This window comes from Rissa tridactyla, chromosome 1 (genome assembly GCF_028500815.1).
Source record: "Rissa tridactyla isolate bRisTri1 chromosome 1, bRisTri1.patW.cur.20221130, whole genome shotgun sequence".
Classification (NCBI taxonomy): domain Eukaryota; kingdom Metazoa; phylum Chordata; class Aves; order Charadriiformes; family Laridae; genus Rissa; species Rissa tridactyla.
In genome coordinates, this window is record NC_071466.1 from 134,617,772 (window position 1) to 134,641,274 (window position 23,503).

Below are 23,503 nucleotides of genomic sequence, written 5' to 3' on the forward strand. Positions count from 1 at the left end.
AGACTGCCGCTCAGGAGCTCTGCTGCACGTTTCCTTCTGTGATGTTAACGGTCAATTAATTCTGAAACCAAATTATCTTTAGCTTCCAAAGCCCTGCTAAGTTGGCAGGTCTCCTTCCTAAATATTTAGAGAAATACGCATGTACATGTAGACTTTCAGGAAGGAACGTATTGGAGTTTGGGGTTTCTTTTTGTAGTTTTCTAAACCTTGGTATTTGATTTGACAATTTTTAGAATAAATTTTCTATCCCCATGCCTTTTTTTTTTTTTTGTTTAAATCATTAGGGTTGCTATCAGTGTTTTCCAGACATGGAATATTATTAAAAGTGTTATAAGAAGCTTCGGAAATACTTTGAACAATAACTGGACAAAGAGGATCATTGGTTATGGAAGCTGGGTATGCTCCCCCCCTTTTCTCCCACCTTTTTGTTGACAAGTAGGTAACAGCAACGCCTAACTCCCATGTAAGTGTCAGTGAGTAAACCATGTAACGTGGCTCTAAGTTTAGCTTTATTCCTCAGTTTGTTGGTGTCCCTGCGTTGCCCCATTTTTTTTTTCTTTTTAGGCTGAAATTTCTCATTGATAGACAAGAGTATGCCAAATGTCTGCAAACAGACTCAAACAGCTGCCCAAGTCCCACACAACTCACGGGGGCTCCATGCAGAGGGAAGGCATCTCCCACCGTGAGAAGCTGTAAGGGTCTACTCTAGGGGAGTTAAGCAGGACTGCTGCTGGTGATGTTTTACCCTCTGCTTATGCCAGAGAAGAGAGGAGATTATTTAGAGGCTGGATGTGGCCCTGCCACTGCAGCAGTCACCCGGCGCCAGCGGCAAAACCAAACCCCGACACCCATTTCCGCAGAACCGGGCTGTATTCGCAATTACACACGGACCTCGCACGCAGGCATCCTCGTTAGCTTTTCTGCACCATCTTTTTGCTGCTTGTTATTTCTAATTACCTTCCCTTCTCTTCCTGCAGATCTGCAAGCTCCCTTTCAGGTGCGTCTGCCAGAAGCTGGTGCCTGCAGCCCTGCTTGTTGCTGCCTTTTGGTGGGCCATGAGTTACTGACTGCTGAATTAACACAGAGAATTACAGTAGGAGGTCATTGCTGGACTCTGACCAATTTCATTAACACCCAGGTGGTGGCAGTTGGTTTGTTTTTCAAATTTACACTGATAAAAATCTCTTTTATATTTAAAACCTAGGCTAGTGCTGGGTCACTGCTGTTTCATACCTTTTTTTTAAAAAAAGATAAACGTTTAAAATAAGGAGGTTGTTGCTGGATAACTGCCTGACTTGCTAGTTTTGAAATGTGACTCCAGGCGATTAGAAAGTCTGTCTTTTTTGTGTTTGTTTTAATGCAATATAAAGTGTCTATTTCATATAAACGAGTTTCTTAAAGAGATTCTGGATGTGGGGAAGACTGAAGGCATGCTGGACATCCTTTAAATTTTAACACTGTAAAAGCAATAGTAAAGATTAAAACCATGATACTTTTTTAAAATTAAAATGTTGCTTCAAACGTTTTGCAGTGTTATCGACTTTATTTTCCAAGACTGTGCTATCACAGATTAATAACAATATATTGTCTCGTACATTTTGTTACCTCAGACTACAGGATAGGCTTTATTTGATTTTTATGTAGTAAAATTAGCATATGAAATGATATTTTAGTGGAAAAAGAGTGGTTAAGATGAGCTAGCAAGGAAGTTGATTGGGTTGGTACTTGTGGGCCACTCAAGCCAAGCTATTACTTTTTCAGAATTCTTCAGAAATTTACCAATAGATTTTACATTTTTATGTCTCTTTCCCAAGTAAAACTTTGAGTTGCCCAGAAAAAAACCCAAGAGTTTGACTGAATTTGGAAAAGGTTTTTTTTCTGATGACACACGTCCTTTTGGAAGGCGTGTGCTTAGAGGGAAATAGATGACTGAGACACTTGAGCACAGCTTACAGGATGGACATGGTGTAGGTGTCACCCTCCCACACTCCACAGGTGGCCATTAGGACACCGTCGGGTTTCTTTTCTCTCAACAACAGCCCCCAATTGTACCAAGTTATTCTCTACATCTGGGTGCATCTTCCCTTTGCCGTTGAAGCTGCTTTTCGCTGTGTACAGTTACAGACTCTCTCTCAGCAAGAGAAAATGAAAGTGCATCTCTGTGGTTTGGGTATTCCCCTCAGCAGAGGGGATACCTGCTTCCTGCCTCGTCAAGCGACTACTACGGTGAGCGTGCTTTTGAAAGAGGAAAATACAATATATTAATGGCCTAGTGATTTAAGCATTCATCTGAGAGGCTGGAGTTTCAAGTTGGAGTTCCTGCTTTAAATCAAGACAGGGCATTTGAACCACTTTTCTTCAGTGGAGACAAATGCCAAACCCAGTCAAGTTTAAGCGGGTTGAGGAATGTGTTTCCTCTCTTCTGTGAACGGTGCCCAGATCCCATTATGATCTTAACCACCCATCTCAAAAAATTATTCTGGGGGAAAAATAAACAAACCAAACAAAAGAAAAAAAAAAAAAGGTTCAACAGGTTCAACTAGAAGATTTCATTCAACCACTTCACGTTAAAGGACTTTAAGATACCTTTGATCGACTTGAGACGCAGAACAAAAAGAAGGAACATAGAAGGTGGTGGTTCCACCATACCTCGGAAGTTCAAGCAGTGGCAGGTATTTTAGTGTCACCTTTTTTCAAAATGCCCTTGAGCCAATTTGCCCTTCAGCAGCAGGTATGCAGTTTTTCCGAGAAAAGCACAGTTACCACAACCTTAGTCTCCCTCGGGCCAGAAGCCGGCCAGCTGAATTGCTCATATAACCAAAAACCAGACCAAAGTTTCATCAGTGAGTTGACTGCTCTGTTTAACTCCGTAACAGCAGCGTGACAGAAAATATGTTAAAGTTATTACATAGTGAAGGATAAAAATTCCCGTCGGGAGTCTAATAAACAATCCATGCACGTGTAATAAGAGTACCAGCTACCAAAAATTTGATTCTTCCTGGCTGAATCGCTTTAACCGTACAAAATAAGTTATTTCTAGATAAATAATCTTTATGCACAGGGGAGCAATGACAAATGGGAGACTGCCGCACTGCCGGTTCCATCCAAGAGCTGCGTGGGATGACTTTTCATGCTCTTGCAATCAATAACGTAACATTTTTAATCACAAGAGAGGGGAAGTTCATCATTCAGAATATACGGAGCAAAACACAGTCTCAAGGACTATAAAATGCAATTGCGCCCGTGAAGCCAGCGAAACACAAAGCGAACAGAATCCGCAATAAGGATTAGCACAAACAGGAACACCGCAGCGAGCAGTAATTACCAGGCTCCCCTCTCACCTGTGGAGCTGAGCAAGGAGCCTCTTAGCTAAGGCTCCGCGCTGTATCTTGGGAGACCCAAATTTAATTTTTTTTTTTTTTACTGCACACTTCCTCATGGGGCAGAGTTTACAGCACTTGATTATTTTTTTTTTTTTTCCACATCCTGTTTCTGTTTGTTCCTAGGTGAAGGAACTCTGCTGACTTTTCGTGTCTTAGACATTCAGTTTCCAGAAGCAGAAGGGAGAGATGAGTAAGCACAGAAAGGAAATGCAGATAACAGTACTAAGATCCAGGATCCCTAATTACTCTGCGTGCCGCTCTCCGCCTAGCCACAGAAAAGTTTTACAACACGAGACACCCTTCCGCTCATTTACAGCCATACACCAACGTGACGTCGTGCTGCCGGGCACTACACAAGAGCAAGCCCCGAACGCTCTCCATACAGTGGTACGAAGAACCTCCATCACACTTTTTTAGCTGATATAAACTAATATAAAGAATAAAAATAATAAAGAATAAAGAAAGCTGATAAACTGCAACATCAACACACAAGTGCGATACCGCTTGGCTTCTGGTTCTGAAGAGAGGAGGCTCCGTGGGGAGCAGCCTCAGCAACGCGGGGCTTCCTACCTCGGCTTGGGCTCTAACGCTGCACAGAAGAAAAGCGAACACCCAGGCAGTGGCTACGGTTCCTTCTTCCCACTAATTAAATAGGGCCCAAAGGAGCGGGATGCTCTTGGGATACAGACGTGCCTTCAGCACTCCGCAGCCAACGAAGGCGCAAAGGTTATCTAATATTCCGCATTTGCAAACAGAGATTTTAAGCGTGTTTCTCCCAAAGGGCTTTTATGCCCAGCAAAGTGTGCAACAAAGTGAAATGACGCCGGGGGGAAAAAAAAAAAAAAGTAAGAACAATACAAATAGAAAATAGGTCTCCAAAACTTCCACAATAAAGTTAAATAATTAAAAACTCCAGAAATTATAAAGCACTATACTAAAACCAAATTAGCGCCACCAACATGCCACGCTAAGTTCCAACCATCATAAAAGCTGGTTTCAAAGTCACTAACGTGTTTGTCCTTACAAGATGTAGTCGTAAACTTCTACCACTGCACATAATTCTGCATTTAATAATATGAACAGGATTTAGTTGAGATATTCTTACCACCGAGTGATGACTTTGGTATGCTTTATTGAATAACTAACACCTGACCTATAACATAGGAGCCTTCACTGAAATAATTTTCTTTACAGTATTCCCAACCCTTAACTGGCAGCCTCTGATAGCCCAATGATTAAGCTGACAAGTTCTTAAGTATTTTATTAATCATTAATGTTTACAGACGCCAGAAGTGGAATTTGTACTGTAAAGGTAGGCTCAGCTGCCAATTCCAGTTCACAAAAGAACTGTTTAATAAGACGCTCCATTAGGCCATCATAATTTAGGCCAGTATTTTTAATTCACTTTTCCTTTCAGAAACTTCTTTTCAGAAATTGCGAAATGATTAATACCATAATTGGAAGTTATTCAAGACATGCATGGTGATTTAAGCAACACGTCCCAAAGTTTTTTAAAAATTTATTGTTTAATATACTGTTAAAGTTTAGCGTTAAATATTTATAATATATTATTATATTTGTTAAATATACCATTAAAATACCAAAAATAAAAAAGAAGACAGAGCTCAGCTGAAGCTTCTGCTCCCACTATAATAGGCACAATATGACCTCTCGCTGCTTGTTTGTACATGATCCTGGAGCAACTACTGTTCTCTCATGTATTTCCTAAAGCTTTTAGTACCCCTTACAGACAAGGAGCAAAGAAAGCAAGTGCACATTTTCTGTGCGCCCTGCAGGTATCTTGCACAGGCAGCACGATGCTGTATCACAACCGGACCTATTTTAATAAGCTAAAGGCCGGCTACCGAATCCAAACCCACAGATTTGGTGCTAAAGCCATTCCAAGTGGCACCTCCAGCGCTGCAGGCACTAAGGAAGGAGCCGGAGGCAGCGGGTGCTCCCCCCGCAGCCAGCCCCAGGCCGGGGACCTGCCAGCAGCCCTGCGCAGAGGACCGACAGCAGCCGGTGCCCACAAGGGGACTGGGAAGCTCTTTCTGGGAAGGCTTGGGACAACCTGCTCCTCTCCAGCTCCTCTCCTGCTTTCAGAAAATGTACAAACTGGCAAAACACAGTCAAAAATAGAGACAACCAAAATGCCAGCATTCAAAACCTCCTCCCCGGCATGCTGTTACCACAGGGTGAATTCACCCTGCCCAAAGGCGCCCCTGAAAAAAATCTTTCCGCAGTTTCCAGCACTGATGTTTTCTGTTCCGTCAAGAAAAGTCATCCAAATCCAGCCAGTGCAGCATCAGAGGCTCGGTCAGGGACAACAAAAGCCCTGCACCTCTGCGGAGGTGAGGAATTTTGGTAAGCTTCTTCATTCACTGAAACATTTCTTCTCCCTTTAGTAACTTTGCACAACCAACATGGTACTGGATAACTGGAGGGAAAATTACTTCCATCCACGTGTGGACTAGAGGCCACCAACAACACACCCCACAGCATTAAAAATACCAAGAAAAGCATTATAGTTTATTTATAGTTTAACCTTAAGAAAATCATGTTCCTGATAACACCTTCTGCCTTACCCGGCTGCTACCTGGCAATACGGACACAAATTAAAAGAATTTTACACAGATGAACATCCCACAAGTCAGTCGAGTTAGAAAACACAAACATCAACGTACTGAAAGCCGTACCAAACTGAATGGATCCTCTAAATGCACCCTCGAGCCCAGCACAGAGCCCTCCACCATCCGGAGCCAACAGCCCAGTTGCACCCCTGTATCCGTGCAGAAGATCCTGCACCAGGCAGCCAAAGCTACTGATTTTGACTTGAATCCACACCGCCCCCCTCCCCAAAAATATTAAAAAAGGAAAAAAAAAAGAAGAGTGGGGAAGTTGCTTGCAGGATTGAGGCCAAACAGAAGGCTATTTGGTGTATTTATTGGCAGTTTTGCAGTCCCGACACAGATGGAAGAGCCAGACTTTGCTCTCCCCTTCCACAACCTGAGGCACATGGGGAAGGAAAACATCCACTTCGATTTCACACACGGTGCTCCTTTCATGAGAAGCCATAAATGTTTAAAACTTCCTCTTTTGGGAGCACAAAGTTATTTTTAAATAGTCAGAAAAAATCAAGTTGCGTGGATTTTTCTCAAAAGACTACTTAGGTCTCTGCTGCTTCCTCATCTTCCAGAGCATCTACATGGTTATATTGTTTCCAGGCCTTCAAATTACATTTTTTGAGAACGGCTCCTAGTTGCTTTCCGGGCCCCATTTCATACGTGTAAGGAAATTCCGTTCCTTGCTTTCTTTCATATACAGAATGCATGGTCTGTTCCCACAGAACAGGTGAAACCACCTGCTTCACTAACAGCTTCTCAATGTGCTTTGCGTGCATGTACTTTTTGCCATCAACATTGGAATAGACACAGACCAGTGGTTTCTGAATCTCAATCGATTTTAGGACTTCAGCCAACGGCTCTACTGCTGGTTCCATAAGTCTGGTATGAAAAGCCCCACTGACTGGAAGCATACTTGTACGTGTAAAGTAGTATTTTCGGGCATTCTTCTGCAAAAACTCCAAAGCCTATAAAGAGAGAGAGAAATGAGAGTCTGGCACGACAATGGTTTACTCAGTCACCCCACAATTACCACCTCACCAGACTTATCGTGATAAAGGGATTCCTTTCCCTACCCAACAACTGAGCACACACTGGAAAAAAAAAAACAATCCACAGATCAAATACTTTTGTTTGGATAAACTAAGCCCATACAGGTTAACGTCCACACAGAAGTGCAAAGTGAAAGTTTAAAAAAACCTGAAATGTTAATTCAACTAGAGGGATAGTTATTCTGCAGCAATACCTGTAGGTGTCCTGCAATGACTCTGCTGTCTGGAAACAAATAGTTTGAGATTTCGCATACGGGGTTTTCTATACCCAGCGATTCGCAGTGTTTACGGGCTTCCAAGCAGGCAAACTTGTAATTTGCCTCTCGCCGGCCGATAACCGACAGCATTCCACTGGGGACAGCTTCTGACGCCTTTTGCATGGCTTCGGCGCGCACCTTCACCGCGTACAGCGCTAAGGAGAAAAAAACAGAGATGCTCGGTAAATATAAACCCCGAGAAAACACCGGGGCTAAAGGCGCTTTGCGTCTGCGTACGCTCATGAAACGTTAATGCTTTTTAATGGTGTATTACATGTGACAACGTGAACAGTGGAAGTAGAAAGTAAAATTTACCCTCAAAAAAAAAAAAAAAAGCGGGAGGGGGCCAGGGGTAACATGGGATGCTTTGGAAAAAGCAGGAGGTGGGAGATCCTACTCGGGGGAGAGGGGGGGTGCTCAGCACATTCCCCGGGCACCTTCGGCAAAGCCCAGGGCTCCAGCGAAGACCAGCGCCGCGAACTCCCCCACGCTGTACCCGGCCGCCGCCACGCAGCTCTCCACCACCTGCACGGAGACAAGACCCGAGGCCCAACATCAGCCGCCCCGTGTCCCTCCCCTCCGTGTCCCCCAGCCCCCCGTGGGCCACCGAGCCCCTGGGGGAGCCGCCTGGCAGCCGGCCCGGCGGGGCCCACGCCCGCGGCGAGGGGCCCGGCTTCACCCCGAGGGGGCCGCCCCGGCCTTCCTCCCCCCCGCGCTCGCCGCTCACTTCAGGCCGCTGGTGGTTGAGCTTCTCCACGGCGGCCAGGGAGGCGACGAACACGGCGGGCTGGCAGTGCCGGGTGCGGTCCAGCTCGGCCCGCGGCCCCTCCAGGCAGAGGGAGAGGAGGTCGTAGCCCAGCACCTTCTCGGCCAGGCGGTACATGTCCCGCACGCCGGGGTACCGCAGCAGCCCGCGGCCCATCCCCACGAACTGGCTGCCCTGCCCGGGGAAAAGCAGCACCGTGCCCTCCCGGGGCGACCGCCGCTCCCGCCTCTCCGCCTCCGCCGCCGCCGCGCCCGGCTCCTCGTCCCCCACCGAGCTCTGCAGGAGGTCGCTCAGGGTCGCCGCCTGGTCCCCACCGCCGGGGCGGGAGCTGCCCCGCCGCCGCGGTATTACGCCTCGGAGGCCGCCGCGCCCGCTGCAGCCACCAAGCCGCCATGTCGTCGCCGCGGCCCAGCTGCCCATGGCGGCCGCCGCCCGGCCGCCTGCGCCCCGCGTTGCCACGGGAACCGGGCGGGCCTCGCCGGCACCCACCACCCCCCCCGCCTTCCCTCGCCGGGAGAAAAGGAAGTAGGAAGGTCGGCCGGCCCCGCCACTCTGGGCCCGGCCTGCGCCTCGCCGCTCCTCCCGCCCGGAGTCGGAGGTCCCTCCCCGGGGCGGGCCCGGGCGGCGGGAGGGGCCCGGCCGCCGCCGTCGCCTCACGGCAGAGGAGGCGCGAGCGGGCGGCGGCAGCGCGGGAGCGGAGGTAACCGCGGGGCTGCCCGGCCTGAGGGACGGGATCGGGATCGGGATCGGGATGGGGTCCCTGCGGGGGTCCCGATGGCTCCGGGAGCCACCGGGACCCCCCGGGCGGCCCTCGCAAATTTGGCTTATTTGGGTTTAGTTGGTTTTTTTGTTTGTTTGTTTTTGTTTTTTTTTTTTTTTCCTTCTGAATTTCCAAATAACACTTTCCAAGCACGAAATGCACTTTCCTACTTCGAACGTTCGATGGCAGGATTATTATTATTTAAAAAAAAAAAACAAAAGAAAAAGTGAAAGTCACCACGCCAAAGTTGCGATGTTGCAATGACTTTGCATCACTTCGGGTTATGAAACGAGCGTAATAAATGAGATAGATTGTACGAGTTTAACTCGGCAGAAGGAAAATGGGTCAGAAGGGCCAGAAATGCTGTGGGCTTTTGACCCAGGCCCTGTTCAAAAGGGTCACAGCGAGCGGATTTTTGTCACTTTTCTATTCGCTATCCTATGCTAAAGGTGGTTTCCTCCATTTTTGTCAGCCTCAGGTAAAATCCCTGGAAAAGGCAGTGAGCTTCTCAAGCTAGCCGGAATCCATGGGCAGTAATATGGGATATATATGATGTGCATGTATACAGGATACATACATGACTACATCCCACTCCCTGGCCGCCTCTACCTGCAACGTAGGCGGCAAAACCTCTTGTGCTGAGCCGAGAGGAGATGCTGGGACCCCGTCTGTGCTGGGCCACCCACCGGATTAGAGTTCACCCTACAATTTGGCCACGAGCCAGCAATGTGCCCTTGTGGCCAAGAAGGCCAGTGGTATCTTGGGGTGCATTAAAAAGTGTGGCAAGCAGGTTGAGGGAGGTCATCCTGCCCCTCTACTCTGCCCTTGTGAGGCCACATCTGGAGTCCAGTTCTGGGCCCCCTAGTTCAAGAAGGACAGGGAACTGCTGGAGAGAGTCCAGCGGAGGGCTACAAAGGTGATGAGGGGACCGGAGCACCTCTCTTATGAGGAAAGGCTGAGGCACCTGGGTCTGTTTAGGCTGGAGAAGAGAAGACTGAGAGGGGACCTCATCAATGCTTATAAATATCTAAAGGGCAGATGTCAAGAGGATGGGGCCAGACTCTCCTCAGTGGTGCTCAGTGTCAGGACAAGGGGCAACGGGCACAAACTGGAACACAGGAAATTTCATCTCAACATGAGGAAGAAATTCTTTACTTTGAGGGTGGCAGAGCCCTGGAACAGGCTGCCCAGAGAGGTGGTGGAGTCTCCGTCTCTGGAGATATTCAAAACCTGCCTGGATGCGTTCCTGTCCAGCCTGCTCCAGGTGAACCTGCTTTGGCAGGGGGGTTGGACTAGATGGTCTCCAAAGGTCCCTTCCAAGCCCTACCATTCTGTGATTCTACCGGATGCCCATCAAGCCCTGGGAAGAGTCATGTTTGATGCTTTCAGAGGCAAAGCCCAGGGCAGCATCCAGTTCCCGCAAACCTCAGGTGGTGAGGCTGCAGCTGGGAGCGCACCTCAGTGCTACCATTTTATCTTTGGTTGGTGTAAAGGGCACAGCCCTCTTGTAAAGCACTTGAGAATTACCAGTGGCGATGCCCCAGGAACCTCCCGCTGCTATTGAAGCATCCTTTGGATGTGGCGCTTGTTACATTTTACCCGGTTAAAAGAATAGCCGGTGAGCTGAGAAAGAGTCAGGCCTAGGCAGCACTTAAACTAGAAATATCCAAGAGAATCTTAATTTTTTTAAGAATAGATGTGGATGACACTTTCCAAGTGGGTGGACGAAGAAGAAAAACCTATGGCAGGAGGCTGGGTAGCTGTTTGGAAGGAAGGTAGTCAAAGGGATGTTTCGTTTCCAAACTACACTGCATGCAGGGGACTTTATAAAATATACATAGGGAAAAATGAGAAGAGATCGAGCAGTGAATGGCTAATTATTACCTCGGAAGATTTTGTTCTCGTGTACGTTTCAGTTCCCAGCATGTGACTCTTCAATAAATCCTAGATTTATTTGCACAACTTGTGCCCTGCCATTTTAAAAGAAGTGTAACCTGGGCAGTGAGATTTGTTGTGAGGCGAGTATACCTTGCATTAGATCCTAAATAAAGGCCATAATTTTTATTTTTAGTTATAAATACATTTTATAGACTATACTATACACTTATTTGTTAGATATTTATATTATGTAATATATACTGTTTTAAGTTTCTCTATTACTTGAGATCAGATAACAAAGATAAGGCTGCTTTTTTGTGGTACCCGTATTCTGGATCACAGACTGCAATATAGCTTTGTTTTTTGTGTTGCGGTTTCCCAGAAATTGAAGCCACAACAGACATATACAGTTGATCAGTGTAAATTAAGCACGCACCCCTTCATTCTTCAGACAGCTATCTCAGGAAGAAGCCTTTCCCCAGGGAAAAATTGCATGCGGCCTCTCAGACATGGGTAGAACCTTATCTGCCCTCAAAAACATACACTGGAGAGGACGAGAGGGAGAATGCGTACCTTGGGGAACACCCCCCCACCCAACCTCCAGTACTTTCACAGCTTTGTCACTCCGCCACAGAACTGCAGGGACTAGAAACCCCAAAACCGCGTGGGAGATTTAGCCCCGCTGAGAGATTTTTCCTTCGTGTTTTTAATGCGATAGCTAGAATTTAAGCCCCACGTGATTGGGTGGCCAGCACTAAGTTGCACAGGAAAAGGATTAGTCAGAGGTTTATCAGCACTGGGATATAGGAAAATGCAATTAAAGTAGTTGTCTTTTCTTTCCTTCTTCCCACTGACCGAGCTCTCTCTGGGAGCGCCCAGAGAAGGGGAAGGGACCCACCTGCCTTTCAGAGACCTGCTCGAAGCGTGTTAGTTCATTTTTCATCAGGCTGAAGCAAACCAGCTCCTCTGTCACGATGTATCTGGTCCTGGCGCACCCCATCCCATTCTTTAGGTGCATAATGTTTTTTCCAGAAAGAGGAGGACATGGAAACCTTCCGTTTGTTCTTCTGCATGTTACACCAGCACAGAGAAACAACCTGCAAAAAGATGGAAGCCCAGTAGGCAGCAAGTTGCAGTATTGTTTCCCCCGGCCCCTTCATTTCTCCTGTTACTTTATGGAGCTGGAACCATCTTTGGGCAAGACAGATGTTTTGAATACCTAGAAAAATTATTTTAACACGTTTGTAAAACACACTGGCCTGCTGCTGCCCTGCTGAAACTGCCAGAAGTCAGACTAGGGCTAAACAGAAAACGGGCAGGATGATGAAGAAAATGTTGCAGGGCAGAGATAAGAGGTGGAAACAGAAATAAACACGTTAAGTGTGTGTGGAGAAAAGATTTCCAGCTGTGGTGGTTCTTACAGGCAGATATCTGCTGGGCATGCTGCAGATATCATCCACAGGCATCCAGGTTCCTTCAGTATGAAAATCAGGCTGCAAGAATATTGTGCAACCAGATCTCACCCTGCAGTGGAGCTGGGATATGATTAGGAAAGTAGTAATTATTTCTAGGTTGTGTAATACAGATGCAGCCAGAGGGGCTGCATTAGCAAGCCTGTGCCGTGCAAGTTATCACCGAGTAATTTCATCATTATCAACTATAGACTGAAAGGAAGTCAGGGCTGATGATCCTTTATATACTCTGTGATTACATTACTTTTAAAAAATGTACTGGGCGTTCCATAAACGTCGCACAGATCTGGTGCTGCACAGCTAACCAAATGCTACGGCACTGACCGAACGCACCCACTCTCCCGTGCATCCCCGCCTTTTACTTACTCCCACCAAAGACCTACCACCGAGTAATCAGAGGAAGATGGACATGCCTTCTCTGGGAAAAGAAAAATAATTCCCATTTCTTGAGAATTAAAATACAGGAACTCCCACTGCTGATGGACAGCTGTGGTCTCCTAGGCTGAGCCTACCAGCACATTCTGATCTTGCTGCGTGGCTTTGTTCCTCTTCTCCTTGGTACTATGCAAGAGACTATTTTGCCGTTCTTGGGAAGTCCTGAGAAATACTATTGGAAAACATACTATATAATTAGTAGTAATAGTAGTCAACAGACTGGGACACCAACATTCAGTTCAAGCCAGTATGTTCAATCTCATCACTTCCATTTCTTCCCCTTTGCTGTTCATGCACGGCTTCACTTTCCCTGTTTTCTTTGCTTTGTGCCTTCCCCGTTTCTGTTTGCCTGCCTGATTTTCTTTCTCTTGTCACTTAAGAATTTTTTCAGCGTTCTTTCTCCAACACGCAGAAGGACAGGCGCGTAGCTACATCATTTATTCACTAATGACTGCATTGGAGTAGTACTTTTCCAATTTGATAGCATTTAGCACTTTCAGCTTGCAGAACGCTTTCAAGACTTTATTCCCCAGCGGAGAAGCTGACAGAAGCTGTGACAAAGTCCAGTTGCTTAATACCCTCAGGAAACCACACTGATATTGTTACATCCAAATAAAGCGTAAACCCCTTGGGGTCCTTGCTTATTACTTAAAAAAAAAAAAGAAAGTATTAGCATTTGACAGCCCCACTTGGAGCTGCACAGACGACCAGCATATTACAGCATGTGTAGAGAACTAAACCTAGTGTTCTCTCTGTAGGCAAAAGTGACAGCGTTAATAATTGGCGAGATCTTGGTAACTTTAAATTTCTAACTTAACCTTTGGGAACTACTTATCTGAAGGCAACCAAGGGGAATCATTGTGCTTGGAACTCTTGTTCCCATTACACCTTATTGCTCCTGTGCATAGCAATTTCTTCACATCCCAGGAAAAGCAGAGCCTTTTATGCTGTCAATACGGGTGACGCGTAGTGCAGCTGACAGCCTGCTCCCTCAGGAAACTAAGACGGATCTAGGTGTAGGAGAACACGTTAACTCCTTTGCTCCATTTAAGACGCTCCCTGGTAAATAGCAAGTAGAATCCATGAGGCAGGAAGTATGGCAGCAATGACTACAGCAACCAGCTATGCAGATTTTTTTCCTCCCTTGTTGTTCATCCCCCACCCAAGACCTAATTGATACAATTCCAGCAGACTAGGACATCGCTCTCCCACTTCTCCCCAACCTTAGTTCTGAATTCTTCCCTGCTTAGTTTTTCTTTCAGTCGGTCATTCTTTTGCTGTTTTTGACTTTGACTCTTGTACTGCTTTGTCTGCTGCCGTTTTCTGTGTGCATTCCTACTCCCTGCCCTCCCACGACTCTCCCCTGAGGCATGCCCACAGCCCAGCAGCCTACAAGCCTTTTCTTGTTTACTCCTTGCAAACTTTCTAATCCTGCATGTTTTACCAGTCCCTCCGCGCTCTCTGTTTTGCCTTCAGAATTCTGCTCTGCTTTTATCACCAACCACCAGGATTTTTCTTGATCCCATGCAATCTGGCTTGTGGTCCCAGCCACTGAAATCTCTTTGTTAAGTCTGCGTAACTGTACGGGCAGTCCCCTGAGTACGGGGACAAAAACCATAACGCAAGAGAGCTCCCTCACTGGCCAAGCTTTTACCTGTTCTCCAAACAGAAATCCACTGCACCAGCAGGACTGCAAGAGTGCAACGTCATCTGTGCGCCATTTCCTATCAGTTTAAGCACATCTGTCACAAGTGGGATTTCCTCTTCCCCACTCCCTGCCTCCTCATCCCAGCAGTCACAACTACATCGAGGAAAACTTCTAAACACAGGCCAAGACAACAGCCAAGTTAATAAGACACTTTTCTTATTGCCTTAAGCCTCTGAAATGCTGGTTGCTCTAAAACTTTATTTTCTCTCCTGGGGCTTCCGCAGTTGCTCTTTCCCCACTGCCGCAACCTCTCTTGTGATTCCTTCCTGCTGTCTCCCCCTCCTGCATAACAGATGAACAGGAATTGGGTGTATTTGCCTACTGTATATTTGAAAAAACAATGCTTTTCAGTTCTGCCCTTTTTTTATCATACCTCTAATGTGTTTACATTTTAGCAAGCTAAACACAGCTCTTCTGTAGCATTTGGCTTTTGGCCAGAAAATCTGCAGTGAAGCTTTTTCCTGCTTACTTGCTTACTTTTTTTACTGCCGCCTGTACTCTAACTAAAGCAGCGCAGCCTACCAGAACAAGCCATAACTTAGCCTTACTTCTGTAGGCAAATTTAATCCAGGACACTGTATGGGCTTGGCAGCTAAGATTGCTGCAACTGATTGAATGCTTCATGAAGAAGCCACAGGTGCACTCCCCATTTATCCACTGAGATCGCCTTCCTTGTTTAGCAAAACATCATTTAAGTACTTATCTTCTCATTGTCCTCCCTGGTGTTTATTTTCTGAGGCAGCTTCTCAAGTGTAGGCTACTAATTCACATCACTCTTAATAGCCATTGAGCATCCTCAGCACCCTTTTGAGGCTACAAATGCAACACAAGGGTACACAATTATTTCGCTTTTGCACAGGAAAACACACACCGTTTCCTTATTCTTGACTACATAATTTCATGGAGTGAATGGGCTTTTTGGTGAATACAGAAATACACACTTCTTGGTGCATATATTTTTTTTTACCCTGAGTGCAGTTCATATAATATCTGATTGCTTTATTCCTCTGGCGTGCTTATGAGTGAGGATATTTATGTAGGTAAAATTCATTAATCTTAGTGCACAAAGCTGAGAGGGGAAATAAAGGCCTCACTTCCCCCCATGAAAGCGATAGGTTCCTTTATGGGGCAAGTATTGTCCAGTGAACCTGGTACAAGATGCATGAATTTCAGCTGCTGTCTTTCTCGGAGACAAGACTAGGCTGTGGATCAGATCCAACGCGTGTGTACATTTTTAAAATCTGCTAAAAACCGGAAAATCGTTGTAGTTGCATTTTAAAATTGCTCTGCCAAATCAACACGTTTGGGTTTGTTTCAGATTCACTGTCTCAATGGAAGCGGTACCAGCCTGGGCCCCAGCAGTGGGTTTCACACTCCTGCCCCATGCAGGAGGATTTTTAGGAGGCAAGATAACTAAAAAGGAAATCCCGGTGTGGTACGAATCTCTACAGAAGCCATCCTGGTGTCCACCTAACTGGGTGTTTGCTCCTGTTTGGGGAACTCTCTATACATCTATGGGGTAAGTTTTTCACATTGTATTAAGGCACTTACCGAATCTCAAAGTTGCTTATTGTATAAAGCTGGACCAGAGAACTATTATTGTATTCCTGTGGCAGTATGTTTGTAAGTAACTGTGTCAAGCTGTCTGTTTAACAGGTAAAAACATGTTTTGGGAGTTGCATGTGGGTTTGATAGGACATTTTGTATGCAGAAGTATCCACATCAAAAGCAGGAGTTTGAAAAGCTGCCATTAACGTGCTTTCCTCATTCATACTGAGGGGAAGATCTGCCAGGCTGGCAGTGATGGAGCAGGGCAGCACTGGGATTTCTTCTATGTCCTTCTGTAGTTTTAGGAAAATAAAAAGAAAGGGCGGGGGGCTGGGAGGATTGGGATGGAACTGTTCTAACAGAGCTCAGTTAAAAGAAACCAAAATCAAAATATAGGTGTCCTTTTCAATAAAATTGCCAGGCTGTTAAACTGTAAGTGTTCGAAGCCATCTACTGCCTCCTTATTTAACTAGTTTAAAATAGCCCACAGCACAGCAATTACTGTCAAATGAACAAGGAATCACAAAGACAAATACCCTTCCCACAGGAGCCTTGAAAGTTTAATAATACTGTATTTTGGCAGCTGCTGCTTTTAATAAGATGTAGCAAAAATATTTATAGAGGCAGGTTGTCTCGGGAGATTGATTGGGCAGTTTTGATACTCTTCACAGGCTGCTCTAGAAGCTGTCCACCTAACATTACGTGCTTTTATGTTAACTCTGGTGAGCTGTGCCACAGAGGAGAGGTAGCGCTCTGCTCCTGGAGCCTCAACAGAGGTCGGTGCAGCCCCCAAGCAAGAAGTGATGCTTTGTGTCTCTTCTGCACTTGGTCATTAAGAACCAGCTACATACCAAGATTCAGCATTGTTTTTTCCTAGCTATCAAGTACAGATTATTGGTCATCCAACAGTAATAGATTTGGGGCGGTAACGTGCCTTTTATGGCTTACCCTTCCCATTTCTTCCATCATGACAGTACATTTTAAGTGATTTGTAGTTTGTGTATAGCACTGACTTAACTACATAAAGTTTCAAAGAGGACAAATCTTTTCCAAGTTAACATTACATCTTGTCATCCTGCAGGTTATCTTAAATACCACACCACCTGTTGCAAAATACAGCAATGATGCAATGTCTGAAACTGTATCTGAATGCTAAATTGGCTCTCACAGATTCTCTCAGTTTGGTTTCATTTTCTTTCCAGAAAAGCTTTGTAATTTTTATAGCCTTATGTACTGTTCCTCCTTTCCCATCAGTATTCTCTTTCCTTCCTCCTCTTACAGAACGTACTTTTAAAAATTGCTCTCTGTTCTTATATATTCCAAGAGTTAGCATTTGAATCAAATCATTACTGTCCTGTGGAAAAAAAAAAAAAAAAGCCTTTTAAAAAAAGCCTTTTATCAAAGAGACAAGAGCTGAGTGGCTTTCCCATGAAGGGCTTCCTTCAAGTGAACTGCATAATTTGTAACCCTGTTTCTGGATTCCTCATCATAAACCCGGATATCGAGTTAACTATTTTAGAAATCCAAATTGTGACAGCTTATCACTTACTTTGATAATACCAGAATCCATATATTTTGAGGTGGATGGTTCTGTGCTATACATCTAGCTCAGTGAAAAGATCATATTTATTACCAGGACTTTTCTTCTGTAATTCATCACGTGCACACATTCCTTGAACGATCAAGATATCTCATTCCTTCAGAATCTCTTGAATGTATTAAAACCAAAAATAACTAAAAGCAAGGTTTAACAAGCTTATATGCCTTTCTTGACATTTAGCTTCCTAGCAGAGTTGTACATCGTGATCTTGGTCTGAAGTCAAAGTTAGGTGTACGAACAACTGTAAGTCTGCACTGTGGCTCTGTAAATCTCTCAGAAACAGATTTGTGTCCTGATGCCTTTTATGAAGATAAACTGTTAAGTTTTTAATGCTTACACCACCCTCCCTTTCTTTTTTTAATACTCTTCACAATCAAACTGCCAGAACATCAAAGCTGCGTTGTTCAGTCCCTGTGAAAGTAACAGCTGAGAGGCATGCCTGTGTCACTGGGTTAAACGAGAAAAAAAAATGCCTTCTTGTATGACCTACAAATGAAGACAAACTCCTTGCAATTACTCCTATCGATATTTGTCTGCTCCTAAAAAAAATAATGCTTACAAGTTGGTCTCCATCTTTGCTCCACTGCCAGCAGAAATACGTGTGAGCCACCTGCCGTCCAGCATAGTGCACAGTCCAGTTGACATTCCTACCAGGATGGAATCAGTATTCAGTTACTAATTCCGAAACAAGGGTGTAATTGCAGATGTTGGTGTTTCATCCAGGGGATTCTGCTGTAGTCACTTGGAATGGCTATGCAGTCATCCGGACTGAAATCTAGCTAATGTTTAAAGGGAAAGTCAAACAAGAACAAAAGAAATAGTCTTAGGTGATGAATGCTCCCTGTTCTCATCAGGCTCCTTTAGTGCAAAAATAAACCTTACATTAGTAAGTCTCCCAAATCCTGAGAATTCCTGTCTTCAGCACCTTACATTCTGGGATCCCTCCAGTGAACTGTTCTTCTGTGGCATTAAGAAGATCTGTTCAAAACCTTGAAAATATTTTTGCAAGATCTTTCAGTAGCCAGAATCCTGCAGACAGGAAGGGTGCTGGATGCTCCTTGTGGTGAATTCTTTCCACAGAATTCACCCCATCTTCGTCCCCTTCCTTCTGAAAAGTGACTATAGGGTTCCTCCTGCTCTAACACCATCCATCCCCATACTCACCTGTGCTTTGGGATGCCACTCAATTCATACTTCTCCTATATTAATTTCATCCACTTAAAAAGTTAGTGGGTTGTGTTCTCCCAGTACCAAAATTAACAGTTTCTTCTCTATTGAGAGACTTACTTTTACCCTTGCATCTTGGACTTGCTTCCCTTTCAACAGGGCTTTCTCTCTTAAGACTGAAATGCAGTAGGTCATCTGCTCCTCTGCATCTAGAAGCGAGAACTCTGGCAGGATAGGGAATTTTTCTTGCTCCATATCAACCCTGTGCAGTCAGTTACTATGCCAAGTAGTACCTGGATATCTACTTTTCCAAAGGAATTTAGACCCCAGCACGGAAGTCGTTTCATTTGATTGAGGATGTGTGGTTACTTTCTAACCAGCGTACTGAATTACATTTGTTTTCTCCAGATATGGCTCCTACCTGGTGTGGAAGGAATTGGGGGGCTTCAGTGAAAAGTCGGTGGTTCCTCTGGGTCTGTATGCAGGGCAGCTGGCATTAAACTGGGCATGGACTCCAATATTTTTTGGAGCTCACAAAATGGGATGGGTAAGTGGAAATGTAAGTTTCTTTTCTTAATCATAGGCTTCTGCTGTCATTTGCAAGGTGCTAAGACATAAGTTTTGCGTTACAGTCTTTTCTCCCTGAAAATGAGCCTGAGTACAGAATACAGCTTGCAGAAGTTTTCTAAAATTCTCTTTAATGCATGCCAGCAGCCACCTGAGAGAATTTACATATCTACAACATCCATAAACGTTTAGATTTCAAGAAGCTCTTTCTGCCACCCTTTGATAAGAGCTTTTGTGTGACTAGAAAATGTAAACATTTATGCCTCACTAAAATTCCTAGGTATCTTGGGCAAACGGCAGTGATAAGAAGCTTATCATAACATTACTCAGGTAATCAGCACCCATTTTAGACAAGACTAATTTTCTGCAGTCTGAAGAGAAACAGCTTGCCTCAAAAATAAAAATAAAAAATATTTGCCTGGTTTTCTAAATACATAGATGCAATGCTGTAGTAGTGGAAGACTTTGCAATCCATTGTTGATTCTTTCACACTGCATCTCTTCAGGCAGCACCTATGGCATGAAAAGACTGGATAAGTTTACTTAGCCAAGTGACTTGCTCACACTGGGTTTGTAGTCAATGTAGCAATTCCCGCTGCCAAAAAAAAGCTGACAAGAGGGATTTTATTCTCCCTCTCCTGCTCCCAGCTGCAATGCCCTTTCCTGTGACTGTTGTGTCGTTTCATGAGTCAATTCAACTCATAAATCAGCAGAAATCTATCTCTCTTTACTGGCTGGTTTTCTGAGAAGGGTTTAACTCATGGAGGGATCCAACAAGTGCCAGAGCTAAGTGGAAAGAGCCACACAAAGACCAGCTAGTCAAGAAAATGCAACAAATAAAAAAACCACTAACCACCTTCCTGTATTTCAGGGGTTGGTGACTCTCCTGCTCACGACTGGTACGGCAACAGCTACAACTGCTTCCTGGTATAACATCAACAAAACAGCAGCTTATTTGATGGTTCCTTATTTAGCTTGGCTAACCATGGCTTCTGCACTCAATTACCGTATCTGGAAGGACAATCGCAACAAGAAACAATCTGAATAAATAGTTTTCAGCCAAGAAGATTATTTTTTTTTTTCCACAAGAATTTTCTAAAAAAAGTTATGCCCTCATTTTATTTTTAGCTGAACTACTTACAGCATTAGTTTGCTAATTACAAACTGACAAAGCAGTACTCGTTTAAAACAAATGTCTGTCTTTACTAGGCAAGTCACAAAGGGGTGTATGCCTGACTGGGTTTTATAGCAAACTAAAAGATAGTGCTGATTGAAAGGTACTCGTTTTCTATATTACAGCATTACATTTTATATGACAGCAGAATTTTAACTTGTTATCAGAAGTAAGCGTGAACTCCAACTTCATTATGCTCAGAGGAAGAAATTCAGCCATACATTAACACAACTTCCAGAAAGCTGCTCCTAACAGTGAGAGGCATGATTGTGGCCTAAGTCTTTCATGTTTACCACTAGACACGGTGCTTAAGTGCTGTGTGTCCCACTACAGCTGCCACATATTTATCCTCTGGTCATTGTACTCTGGAAGTATTTGAGATTTTTTTTCCACAGTTGGTGCATTCCCACTTTGAAGCATCGTACAATCTAGTGTCAGCTAAATGCATTAAACTACATGTAAACTTACTAACCTCGTTCCTCTGTTTTTATTGGTTTTAAATGGTTTTGAGCAGAAAAATACTGAAGGCAACAGGGTGCTGTAAGAGACGGACTGTAAATTCTGTGAAAGGGGCAGAAGGCCTTCCAAGCCTTCAATGGAATGCCTCAAACACTCACAAGGAAATAAATAATGCAGGCCTGGCCTTCAAAGAACTGATAAGACTAACACTTCTGGTGCCTGAAAGCGTGGGAGAACTGTCTTGTGAAGACAGGATAGTTCTGCCACTCGTGTGGGGAGCTTGCTAGTTCTCAGTTCTCGAGGCCATTGTGTCTGACAAGTGACCTTTGCTTCATTATCCGTGAAATGCATATGAAAGTGCACACCCCCGCATATGCTAATGAAGATTATAGAGATCATGCTAAACATGTATGACTATGGCACTCCTCTCTCCACCCAAATCATGCTACATGTCACCTGGGAGGGAGAAACCTGAGATGAGGTTGTCCTCAGCAAGCGGGGTGGACCATGCTAATTCAGCAAACATAAAAGGGGAAAATAAGTGCCCCTAGGGGGAAACAAAGAAGAAACAAAAGAAAGCGACCATGCCTGGGAAGATTCTTTCCCAAGAACGAAGACCGTGCCTGGGAAGATTCCCTGAAAAAGACACTGGAACCAGGTGATCTCTTTATCTCTGTCTTTTTATCTGTCTTTTCCTTAATCTATCCCTCAGTTTCTCTTTTCTTTTAGAATTGTTAAGTAACAGAGTTGTTAAGTAGCAACCTTAAGTATGACCTTAAATACCGCTTGCCATAAGTTGTCCTATACCTGTTGTTAAGTAACACAATGCATACCTCACCATTTGCCATCATTTGTTATATACCTAACCAATTATTGTGGACTTGTTAAGACCTATACTGACCATTTTGGGAAGCTAATAACTGTTTCTGTATAGACCTTGAGATTTATCTCGCCTCAGTCCGCACCGTTGAGAATTTACGAATCTGAAGTCACTTACCCCCCCTCTTTCCTGAGAGTGGGACATGACAGGTGCTATAGCCTCAAAGATAGTCCTTTCATCTCTTCTCACCGTTGCAGTGGGCAAGACAAAACAGGAAACTCAGACCATCTGGACAGAAACTGAGAGGACCTCAGTATTCAGCAGCCCCCTGGACACACCTCTGAGGCATCACCAGTAGCACCGGCCAAATAGCACTAACATGCTCCACCTGGCCCCTCAATGTGATGCAAGTTCACCACCAGAGCTTGACAGTGGAGCTGGCAGCCAGGCCACGGGTGGGTCTATTGCCCAGCAGGGCAGCACATATACCGTAGCGACTAGTGTCTCTTACCTGCACCCTCTCACTTTGCGTAGAAATAAAAACAAGTTTCTCCTTCTCAGGGTTATGGTAGCTGACACAGTAAGATCTGGGATGCTTAGGTTCAACCAGTTGCTTCCTAGAAGATAAAACCATCTCTTGTTTAAGAGTACAACAACAGACCACAAGACAGCTTGTGGTGCCACTGCACAGATCTTAGTACTTTTTAAAGTCATTCTTCTGGTTTGCTAAGCGTGACTTCACTTTTCCCTTTGTGATAAGGGAAACCTTCCCCTTTAGTCTAGATCCACAGGCACTTTGTTATATGTTTTCAGGTACTTGGAATGCAGGAATTGCCTTTTGCTCTTCTACAAGTGAAAGATACATCTGCTGGGCAGCACTGCGTGTCCCTTTATGTCCAGTCTTGAGCACCCATTACTGACTTCTGTGTCACAGACAAACTTTCTCCCTGTATCAGAAATATTCACACCATCTATGTTAAGCTCTTTAATCACATTTAAGTAAGGTGTACAAAAAAGTTCTGACTCATGAGCAGGAGAGCAATACAGCTGTCAGCACCACTTCTGGCTGTGCAATCCCGCTCTCCCTTCTGCCCCACCTGTGCAGTGATTTAATTTTTGTAAGACACAGATGGTTGACTTCTTCAGCCTACATTCCAGTCAGTGGAAAGAAGTAGGTTTCTGCAGAACAGCCTGAAATAGCCCTCTCCCTTCCTGATCATGAAGTATAGCATGTTGCATATTTGCAAAGCTTGAAGCAAGGTTTAAAACATTTATACCATTTTATATACGTACTTTTCTCTCACACAGATCCAATTGGTGCAACTAGCTCAAAAAATACTAGCCACATAATATATACTTCATGACAGCAGAATTTTTGCAACATGTACATAGCTACATAGCAACATAAATACAGCCTAAGATGTCTAAATTTCAGCCAGCTACCCTGATGTGAGGAGGGAGGATAGATTAGGAGTGATTAATTTAAAGCTGACACCCCACTCTGAAGTACCTCTATCTTTGGCTCTCAACTTTGAAGTCCAAAGTTTGCTCGGGCTTCTAGCAGAGTCTCCCAGATCCCTTTCATTCCTTCAGGCTTCTTCTGCGCTGCTCTAGACATTGCATCCTTCTTACTTCCTGCATGACCCCTTCTCAAAAAAATCCAGTTTCTTTAAGGGGCAGGCTAGGACAGCCAGCACTACAGGGTTCCTAAGTGTTGTAGGTTTTGTTTACCTTTTTTTTAAATAAAAAAAAGTGGGAAGAGCCATCAAATCTTTAATCTCATTACATCCTAGTCATTCATTGCATTTCCCATCAGAACATTTTATATCTTTGA

At 44.6% G+C, this 23,503-nt stretch overlaps 2 protein-coding genes across 2 annotated transcripts; one reads left to right on the top strand and one right to left on the bottom strand.

Moving 5' to 3' along the window:
- Positions 1 to 5,894: 5,894 nt before the first annotated feature.
- Positions 5,895 to 8,672, bottom strand: MCAT (malonyl-CoA-acyl carrier protein transacylase). The gene is made up of 4 exons (XM_054199513.1): positions 8,044 to 8,672; positions 7,754 to 7,841; positions 7,254 to 7,471; positions 5,895 to 6,975 (listed from the first exon to the last, which is right to left on the bottom strand). Exons 1-4 carry the CDS (start codon positions 8,500 to 8,502, stop codon positions 6,553 to 6,555), a joined length of 1,188 nt encoding a protein of 395 aa, XP_054055488.1. The 5' UTR covers positions 8,503 to 8,672; the 3' UTR covers positions 5,895 to 6,552.
- A 2-nt stretch (positions 8,673 to 8,674) lies between these two features.
- Positions 8,675 to 20,861, top strand: TSPO (translocator protein). Its single transcript, XM_054199498.1, has 4 exons — positions 8,675 to 8,782; positions 15,654 to 15,854; positions 19,059 to 19,197; positions 20,088 to 20,861. The coding sequence occupies exons 2-4, from the start codon at positions 15,667 to 15,669 to the stop codon at positions 20,262 to 20,264; spliced, it is 504 nt and encodes a 167-aa protein (XP_054055473.1). The 5' UTR covers positions 8,675 to 8,782; positions 15,654 to 15,666; the 3' UTR covers positions 20,265 to 20,861.
- Positions 20,862 to 23,503: the final 2,642 nt, after the last annotated feature.